The sequence below is a fragment of the Prosopis cineraria genome, unplaced genomic scaffold (assembly GCF_029017545.1).
Source record: "Prosopis cineraria cultivar Desert tree isolate PC_DT_omini unplaced genomic scaffold, ASM2901754v1 PC2083, whole genome shotgun sequence".
NCBI lineage: Eukaryota > Viridiplantae > Streptophyta > Magnoliopsida > Fabales > Fabaceae > Prosopis > Prosopis cineraria.
In genome coordinates, this window is record NW_026557408.1 from 1 (window position 1) to 11,552 (window position 11,552).

General features: G+C 30.3%; 1 protein-coding gene across 1 annotated transcript; it reads left to right on the top strand.

Annotated features, from left to right (window-relative positions):
* The first annotated feature begins 8,021 nt into the window (after positions 1 to 8,021).
* LOC129301381 (extensin-2-like) lies at positions 8,022 to 9,173 on the top strand. The gene is given in 2 exon segments (XM_054939941.1): positions 8,022 to 8,368; positions 8,370 to 9,173. Coding segments are annotated over 2 exon segments (921 nt in total). The 3' UTR covers positions 8,944 to 9,173.
* Positions 9,174 to 11,552: the final 2,379 nt, after the last annotated feature.

Here is an 11,552-nt window from a genome sequence, read left to right on the forward strand (position 1 = left end):
TCTGCATATGACTTTCCATATATTTCTATTCATTTTTGATCCAAACCTAAGAATCAAAGCTGTGAACGACTTTTTCCAAACATAAATTTCGACAACTCGGGTTCAGTTTCGTACGTAGCTTTGGAGACGACACAACTTTCCAATAATACATTAAACACTTCATTACTTCTTTCAGTCCTATTTGTAAGGCTTGTACATGATGGATCCTTGATACTAACTCAGCGCAAACTATTCTTTTCGATTCTTTTATAAGCTCCAATATTATCTTACATAAGTTAAAGAAAGTTATTTAAAATTAGTTATTTCTTGAAAAATATTTAATGTCACTGACCCTAACTAACTATAAAACTACCTAATTACTTAACCAAACTCATCTAATTAAACAATAACTTTTATTAAGGAAAGTATCTTTAAGGTCCTTATAGTTTACAAAAAATTTTTAATCAGGCCCTATACTTTCAAACCTTAGGCTTGTTAATCCCTCCCCACTAACACTAATTGAAAATTGCTGACATGGCTAATGGTGGATGATGTGGCCTGGATATATCTCCACACAAGCATCTAGGTGGATTAAATGGCAAGCACGGTCAACTCAGAGGGAGAGAAAAAAAACTTGAAATAGAGCGCTACGAAGTTGGAGTTATGTTGTAATGTTCTTTCACTTACACCATATACTAAACATTAAATATATACTACCAACGTAATTAAAACCAAACTAATCATTTAAGAAAATATGCCAAGGTAGAAAGAGTTAAACATAGTTGGAGAAATCAAAGAAAGTGGCAAACTATAAAATCTTCTCAAAATTGGGATCCCAAGAATCATTTAAATTCAAAAGTAAGTTTAAAGGATCATTCAACCCTTATAAATCAAATTAAAGTAGAAAGCATTTGGGATGCATGGGAACTAAAAGGACTTGAAAATAATACAAAACTGCAGGTCAAAAGAGTAAAAGATGTCACAGGGCACAATCCATCATGACCAACGTGTTCTATGCCATGTGCTGCTACACAAGTATCAATCCGTTGTGGCACACCTATCATGATAGCATCTTGCTATCATGATAGCTCTTGAATTCTAACTTCCAATGCATACAATGTTTTACTTGAACCTCGGATTGAAGTATTCAAGCATCCACATGTAGAAAATTTCATAATATAACTAATTGCTTTGGTTTCACACAAATCCAATATCATATAGAGAATTTAAATGCCTTGGGCCACATTTACACTTTTCCACACTTGAACTCTCAACTAAATGTCCAAATCTCCCAACACAAGCCATTAACTCTCTTTAGGCCTTGAACCATATTCAATGGACATTAATGAACTAATATCAATCATCACACATGATCAAATCACCACAATAACAAAATCCACTTTTCAATAACCACAATTCAAGGGGGGACATATGAATTTTTTGAAATCATACCATTACTAAATCCAAACTTTCAAAAAGAGTTCAACTAACAAAATACACTTGCATAAACCATTTGACTTGCCAAAAGTCAACATTGGGAGAAAACCCCCACCATGGGCCCAAATAAACCAAAACGCCAATAATTCATCATCAATGGCTATATGAAAGCATAATGTATACATGACCCCTAGTTGGAAATATAAATTTAGTTACACAAACATAGAGACATTGCAATTAAGTACTCAATCTCTAGCCTCAGAAGCCTCTCCTTTGTCTTTAACTTGATCCTTGCTTGTAAAATGTTAAACCACAGGAATAAGATAAACATCTCAATAATCAGAGAAGTAAAACTCGAGCACATAGAAGTATGGAAATCAATGAGCACGCAAAGTGTAACCTCTTTCAATATCAACATGATATTAGAATGAGTTAACATAATCACCACATCACATTAAATAAAATTAAATAAAAGCATACATTTTAAAATGCTTGAAAATCCAAAACTTCTTTCTAAAACTCTTTGAAATTGATCCCAAATTAATTATTGCATAGCAAAAGATAATTTTCTCCATTCACATCCTTCAAATTCACATTCTGGTTATCCTAGTTTCCATGCTTTTTTCCCAATTTCATACTCAGGACATGAACAAGTTGATTTTGCACTTATTTTTTAGTTTTGTGTTGTGATATGCATGATATAACATGGATACAATCATAGAACAACATTGCGGTTAAAAACGAGTATACAATGTCAAAACATTCACAAGTATGAATGTATTGTTTTACCTTTTTCATTCTTCCACATAATCCATAATGTCATTGTACCTTATAAAATGATTTGTGGTATAGGAGAACCTTTAAAGAAAAAAGTTGGATGCTTGTAGTGGCTACTAAATCATCGTAACAATATAAAGAGTGTAAATTAAAGCGATGTCTTTATTAACAGGATCTCAAGAAAGCAAGAAGATATAGAATGACTAATTTGGTCATGGATTGACTTTAGAATAGAACTTTGTTGATGATTATGTATAAACTTTTTGTGACATGTTAGTTCATTTTGTATAATTAATTTTGGTATATGCCAATATGAATTATTATTACAAGTTTGTTTTAAATGTGAATGGTAACCACATGTTTACATGTTTATCACATATTGACAAGTGGCTTGCAATGATTGGCAAGATATACATGTAACAACTTATTAGGTGACAAAATTTCATGTCAAATTGGAAATACATGATACTCCATTGACAACTTGACGGTGACCATTGACTATAAGGGAAAAACTATTGACAAGAGTGAGGCATTTGTCAAAGGCAAGAGTGAATTCATTAGATGCAATAGTTTTCTTTAAAAACTAAATAAATTATAAGACACATCTTAATTAACAACTTGTTAATAGCCATTGACCACAAGTCAAAAGCTACTGACAAGTGAAAATTTATTTGGCACAACATTTACTTTTAAAGCTAAACAAGTTATAAGACACTCTATTAGCAGCTTAAGAATTTCCATTAACAACATGGCAAAGCCTAATGATAAGTGAGGCATCAGGCAATAATAAGTGATAATTAATTAGGTGTAATACTTTCCTTCAAACTAAACAAGTTATAAGACACGTTGTTAAAAAATTGACAACATATATTGATGACCACATGGCAAATATTGATGACAAGAGAGGCATTAGCCAATGACAAGTGACAATGATAAGGTGCAATAACTTCCTTTAAAATTGAACAAGTTATAAGACACTCTATTGACAACTTAACAATGTTCATTAACGGCATGATAAAGGCTATGATAAGTGAGGTATCGGCCAATAACAAATGAGAATTTATTAGTTGTAATACTTTCATTTAAAACTAAACAAGTCATAAGACTCTATTGACAACAATCATTGACCATAGGGCAAAGGTTATTGACAAGTGAGGTATCAACTAGTGACATGTGCACGAAATGGCTCTCTTTCATCTTCTTCTTCTTTTAACTCCAAAAGGTAAATTGGTCATTGTCATTTCATTCTTATTCACCCTTAAATTTCTAGAGACTTGACATGTATTTATGGATTTGGTAGGACCTTTGGGTATTTTGAATGGTTGTGAGGTACTTCATGGTGATTTTTCCTTTTGGTAAATACCACGAAATTAAAATTAAAAATGCTAGCAAATTCTTTTTTCTTCTTCTAGTAGTGAAATTTTTAGTTATACAATCTCACGTTTGTTCAAAGATTTTTTTAATATTGAATATAAGTAATGCTTTTTTGTATTTAATTTTAAAATTATCTAAATTTTATCAAAGACTGACTATATTAAAATATAAATTGAATGAATTAAGTGTATTGTTTATTAAGAATAAAATGTTAGGATTATTTCATCACAAAACATTGATAAATAATTTTGTATCTGTCAAACATAAAAAATAATATGCATATTTATGAGTTACATTACTTAATATTAGACATCTATAATAATTTTTCCTTAAGACCTCAAAACTTACCCACGCGACCATGTCTAAAGCATTACTACTCGACTCCGTTTCTATTTGTAAAAAAAAATTATAACTTTTTAGTTATTTTTTATATAAATAAAATCACATATTTCAATAAAAATTTATTATATATTTTTTAAATCACCCCTCATAATTTATATTAATGAGAAAAAATTAATGCAATGCTTATCTTAATTAACATAAGGCATTTTAGTCTAATTTTTTTATTTTCAGATATAATTATTATGGTTAACTAACTTTTTTAAATTGTATGATACAATTTTTTCTCTTATATATAGAAACAAAGAGAGTACTTCTTTTAGCTTTATTTATAAGATTCTTCCTTTTATTTAATGCAAGACTTTTTATAAAATTTAATCTAACACATGCGACTCATTTACAAAAATGTAACTCCACATCTAACCATCTCTTTATGGTTATGGTGGGAAACGACTTATTATTTTCAAACTTGCTTATAAGTAATTTTGAAATTTCGATGCAAAACTAATTTTAACCCTACTTTTCTTAATCTCAACATGGCATTATAAAAAATAGAATAGTGGGAGTAATTTTTTCTTAGGGCTTTTGTAGATATAACTCATATAATAAGATCAAACCAAACAAATAGCTTAACATTTATCATGTTTTAACATTATAGTCGATTTATTATTTCATCAATTATATACCGTTATGCATCAATGATAACTTTCTTATGAATTTTTAAATTTTCAATGTTAAATATTTTGTATATCAATAATAAACTCTTTACATATTAATGTGAATTGCTCACACTCCCAAATTTTAAAAAAAATATTTGATCCATATTTTCTAGGCATTAGATATTTTTTAGTCAATGGACCAATTTATCCTCTTTTTTTCCTTCAAATATCATTTGCTTTAATATTTCCTAACTAAATAATAAACAATCTTCTAACAATTAGTGTGTGTTTGGATACGGATCATAATCAATTTTTTACCCAAAAAGTTGATTTTCTAATTAATTACCCAAACATCAATTATCCAAAAAATTGATTTTTTGAGTTTCCCAACGCCACAGCATTCAACTTCTGAGTCTTTTGTTACAAAGTTATATGGAAAAATTATAAGAAAGGTATAAAATTTAATAAAAATAAAATCAACTCTCTTCTCTTCTTTTTTTCTTAGTAAAATTTAAATTTCAGATCCTCAAAAAAGTTACTAGTATAAGTTCTTATCAACTACCACTTTTCACTTAGCACTTGTTATAAAACTAATTTAAATAAAATATTAATTGGTAGAAAAAAATTTAATTTAAGTTAAAATTGATGATCATTGCAAAGATTATTATAAAGGTCTAGAGAGAGAGAGAAATTTTGCATCAATTGTTACATTTTTTATGTTGCCAAAATTTCTAAGCAGTGCTTAACATTTCGTCAGATATAGCTTATATCCATGATGTCATTTGAGATCAACTTATATATTATTATTTTTATTAGTTATTGTAAAATTGATGTTTGGTATTTAAGAATTAAATCTTTCACTTTTATTAAATTTATTTGAACTAAGATATATTGAGTTATTTATTTATGTAAATTAAATTTATTAATATTAATATAATTTAAATTTTTATAATTAATCATATATATAATTTAAATAATATATTTTACTTTTTAAATATTAGATACAAATTTATAATAATTTAATTTTGAAAAGAAATGTTGTTTATGATAATTTACATAGCTAAAATTAATTTTGAATAAATTATCCAACATCTTCAATTCTGTTAAAATTAATTTTAAAAAAATAATATCCAAACAGATTGCGTTATAACATAATTAATTATAATTAAAATTTATTTTTAATTAATTTTTTTATAATCTATTTTACCCAACTGAAATTCAAATAGGCACTTAAACAACTTCTTTTATGAACTTTATAGTACTTTACAAAGTATATAGTTTTAGAATTTTAAAAGTATTAATTAAATTTGTTAATGTATATAAATTTGTTAATATGTCATTATTTGATAAGTCATTGAAGGAGTAGTCTACAGTCTCTACACCGTGTACAAAACAGTCAGCGAAAACCTGTGCCGACACCAAATATACTTTTAAACAGCAATAGTTTAAGGTAACTACGAAACTGAAATATGTCTAATGTCTTTTTTAAATTTGCCAAAATATATATCTAATGTCTAAACAGTATGACCGAGTTTTTGTTTCACATTTCATTAACATAGAGAAGGCCAACATTCTCTGCATTATAAGGCTAACTGGGGGAAGTTCATTTAAAAACAATTTCTGCATTCAAGCATATTCTAATTTAAAATCTCGTATTTAAATTGTCATAAAGTCTTCTTTCATTATGATCAACACAGATTGGTTAAAAAGACAAGCCCCTCCCATGCTTATAATAAACCAAAAAAAAAAAACAAAGAAAGAAGGTGTCCTCATCAGCAAAACTTGCTCTAATAATTAATACAAAGCTATAATATATATATATATATATATATTATTGCACATAGGTAATCCTGTTCGAGGCAAGATTGGGTACTTCTCTCAATAGGGATTCAGACTTTGACTCGTCGCGTTTTGAAGGACTAGTCTTTTTTGTTAGACTCAACCCTATTGGTGTACAAAGTTAATATATTATATAAAGTATTATAAGGATATAATATATATGTTGCTGAAATCATTGGAAAGAAAAGTTTGTTGATGACAATTTAAAAAATCCATATTGAACGGGGATGATTGTGGGGAGGCATATGATGATAAACTTGATATAAGCTCAACTTATAATTTATTTCTCTTTTGCCATCAAGTTGATCCCCCCACTCACACACACACATTCTTTTACACAGTTCTAAATATAGGACAAAATAGTACTTAAATTTTTTTCACCAACCTTACCGATTTGTTGGCATGCTTTTAATTTTTATATATTTTGTTATCATTATTAATTTCAGTGAATGATAAAATTCAAAAATCACACATTTTAAAGGAAATTTAAGGTATCAACTACCAATCCTTAAAAATCATAAAATTAGTTCATTATTGTAACTTATAATTAGAATTGGGGGTGGTTGTATGTATAATCTAAAAATATATCCCAATTTTTTGACAATTTTATTTACCCATAATCTAACCCTTCTTCAAATACACATACACGCATTCAAGCATATCAATATTGAGTTCAAACTCAGATTTCTTTTAAGCAGGGAAGGTGGTGCTGCTATTTGGACAAGTAGCCGTAGTTGACAAAACCATAAGCCATATTGGAAAAAGTAGAATAAGAAAATTACATAGAAGAGATTTCACAAGAGAATAATCATTGCTGTTTTTCTTGCCAAAAAACTATTGTTGCTTCACTTGGCGAAAAACAAAAACTATTATATTGTTGTTTCACACTTTCCTAATTATTATAATATACTTCCTTTCAACTATAAATATGACATTTTCTAGAAACTAGCTATGCTTCATCCAAAATATAATATAAGATATATTGAATAGTGTTGATAATTTTTTTATGACTATATCCCTAATTCATTCATTATTCCTTTTAAAAAATGTTTATTAGAATTTCAGTTATCATTACATTTTATATAGAATATTTAATAAAGTTGTTTTAAGAAAGATATATAATTTTTAAAAATATTAAAATTTCAATTAATTTGTTTTAATTAGGTTACCTTTTAAAATAAATAAATAAATGATGAGGAAAATTTCAAAAGACGTATTCTCCAACACGCGCTTTTTTGTGCAATTTTTTCTCTCATTCATCCATGTTTGTCCTCGCCAACTCTTCCCATTGACTTTTTCCATAACCCACATCGTTGGAAAGAACTAACACAATCTGAAGCAGAGTCTTAATTTTAAATATTATAAACAATATTAAAGGAATTTCAATAAAACAATGTAAGGCGGCTGCCTCATATTGATGAAACCGGTTCAAATTTTTAAGTACCAAATACTGCGAGGGATTAATTAATGCATTAAAGTATGATAAAAGTGGGTAGCCACGGTCAAGAGCTGCAACTATATAAGTGGTTGGATAATCCATGTTGAGTCAAGAAAATTAAACACATAGAAAGAGAGAGAGTTGGAGGTAGCAAGAGAGAGAAGATCATGGAAAGCTCAATGGGGTTGAGGCAATGGCCTCAACTCACACTTGCAACGGCACTTTGCCTAGTTGCTATCAGTGTTAGTGCTGATTATAGCCCTTATGCGTACCAATCTCCACCTCCGCCGTATGTGTACAAGTCACCTCCTCCTCCATCTCTCTCACCACCACCTTCTTATTACTACAAGTCTTCGCCTCCACCATCTCCTTCACTGCCTCCGCCATATGTGTACAAGTCACCTCCTCCTCCATCTCCATCACCACCGTCACCTTATTATTATAAATCTCCTCCTCCACCATCTCCATCACCACCTCCACCATACATCTATAAGTCGCCTCCTCCTCCATCTCCCTCACCACCTCCCTCCGTATGTGTACAAGTCACCGCCACCTCCATCTCCCTCATCACCACCTCCATATCATTACAAGTCTCCACCCCCACCTTCTCCATCACCACCACCTCCATATGTATACAAGTCACCACTTCCTCCATCTCCATCACCACCACCTCCATATTATTACAAATCTCCACCTCCACCATCTCCGTCACCACCACCTCCATATGTGTACAAATCTCCACCTCCACCATCTCCGTCACCACCACCTCCATATGTGTACAAATCTCCACCTCCACCATCTCCCTCACCTCCTCCCCCATATGTTTACAAGTCTCCACCACCCCCATCTCCATCACCACCACCTCCATATATTTACAAGTCCCCGCCTCCACCATCTCCTTCACCACCCCCTCCTTATATCTACAAGTCCCCTCCTCCACCATCCCCCTCGCCTCCTCCGCCATATGTTTATAAATCACCACCACCTCCATCTCTTTCACTGCCACCTCCATATCTATACAAGTCTCCACCTCCGCCATCACCCTCTCCTCCACCTTACTACTATAAATCTCCTCCTCCTCCTCCTCCTTATGTGTACTAGTGATCCACTAGTAAATTTTAATGAGCTTTCTCTTATAAACCCCATTTGAATTGTTTCGGTGATTATTTTATATATACCCATTATTTCTGTTTGTATTCAATACTTTCATTGATAATAGGGTTTACAATAAAGTGAGTATCTTATAATGTATCCCTTGTTGTGATTATATATGCAATACCATTTGCATGTCATTCAATGAATAACACAGAAGAGTTTAATTTCTTGATTTATTTCTATACATGTCAAATTACTATTACAACCAAAAAAAAAACTTACAGAACTGCCTATTAATTTTAACCTCTAGGAGCGCTTCAAAGTTAATTTTATAATTTCATGGATCAATTAAGGTTTTTATTTCCTTTATTAATTATACATCGACCCCTTATCCTCCCAACAAGATTCAGGACCGGAAAAAAAAATTGGACTGTAAATAATCAATTTTTTCTAAAAGTGTTAATCAACACCAAAATGTACTTAGAGATCAATCAGCTTACCTTTATATTATTAAATAACAAAAAAAAAAATTTCCTTACCTCTAATCGAATTATGATATACTTCTTCCGGTCCTAAATATAAGAGCTAATTAACTAATTCACATAAATTAATTAAGGAACTTAGGTAATTTTGTTACTTATAACAAATATGTATTATTTTCCTGAAATATCTCTCCTTTAATCATTCAAATTGGGAGTATTACCAACATACACTTCATACAATAATCTAACCATACGGATAGTTTGGGCAAAAAAATAAAAAATATGAGAAAAACAAAGGAAATTGATATCTTATATGTAGGACCGAAATAAATATATCCCAATTAGTTCTTATTTTTTAGGACCAAAGGGAATAAATAGTTCACATATGAGCTACCATATATGAACCCATCATCCAATCCCTTGGTTCACCAAAAAAAAGAAAATGTGCAATCACTAAGCCACCAATACCTTTTAGTTATATGGTATAGCATGCGCACATGTAATGACTTAGTTTCCAAACCAATTATTTGTTAAAAGCTCAAGTGAACTTGTCAATTTACTAATGAGAATTTGTTAAGAAAACTCACGTTCTACATATTGAACCTAGCTTTGTTGATTTGTTACAACATGAAGTAGACTTATTAAAATCCTAACTCAACTTTTCACTTTAGTAATTTTGCTTGTTAATTTAAACGGGTCAATTACAAATTGATATTTGAAAATCCATGGATTTGATAATTTCCCTTTTGAATTGATAAGTAACTTTTATTGAACAGAAAAGTTGCTTAATTTTCTCATGAATTTTCAAAGCTTCCAATTCGCAACTAATCCTTTGCAGATTAGAAAGTAAAAGTTACTAAATTGACAAGTTCAATTAAGATTTCAACAAGTTCACTTATACATTTTCAAACCTATTAATTTGTGATAGGCCTCATAAATTAACAAATAAAAGTTACTAAAATGTCAAGTTCGGTTAAAAATTTTAACGAGTCCACCTCTACTTGTTCAAAAAGGACGACACAGAGAAAGAAGAAAACGAACGCTACTCACGAGTCTAATAAATTTGGGGGGGGGGGGGAGATGAAAGCGTGCGTCCCCATCTACAAACTTGCTCTAATTAATTAATACGGAGCTAATATATTAAAATATGGATATATAATATATATGTTGTCGAAATCATTGGAAAGAAAAGTTTGTTGAATGGCAATATAAAATAATAATTTATGTAAATCCATATTGAACTCGGATGATAGTGTGGCGTCAAAAATGTAATTTACTATTGTTTTTTTTTTAACACCGGAGCAGACCCAATCGATAGTAGCTAGATACTCCTTTGATTCTATTTATAAAGTAAAGAGAGAAGATTTACTTTGATCCTATTTATAGAGTACTTCAATAATTATTATATCTATCTTTACTCTTTTGCCCCTATTCAATGTTAGGAAGATTATTAAATATTAAAGTATTTTATTTTTAGAATAGATATATTTAATAAAGATAAAGTTAAAAACTTGTTGAATTTTTAAATAAAGTTAATGAGGTTTAAGATTTTCCTTAGTTCTAATGAAAATGTTGGAAGTGACTTATAAATAGAACTAAAGGGAGTATGATAACAAAATCAATATTTTAAAAATTGGACTAGACAACAAATCAAAAGGGCCAATAAATCACACTTTTCATGATTCAATCAATTAAATTAGCAATAAATAAAAAAAATAATATTCTTGTGTACGTGCGTGCGTGCGTGCGTGCGTGTGTGAAAGAAATATAATTGTTGGCGTGGAAGGTTGATGGGGAAGGGGTCTGGCACCTGCACTAAGCATGTTAGAAGAGCAAATGCTCAATCAGAGCGATTTAGGTTCCTTTGTTTGCACAATGAGCTCAGTTTCAGAGAGAAATCAAATGCATTAAAGGAATGGAGAAAAAAAGAGTACACCGTGTTGGAAAACACAGGTTCCTTGGAACTGAGACTAATCCCAAGCCATATCTAAGATCTAAATTGCCAAGTCAATTTGACCCCAAAAAAAAAAATTACAAAATCACACTAGATTAGGCTCTTTTATAAGGTCGAGAATAAATTCAACTGTTTGGAAGTATGTGTGTTTGGAATGATCATTGGATACCCCGATGCTT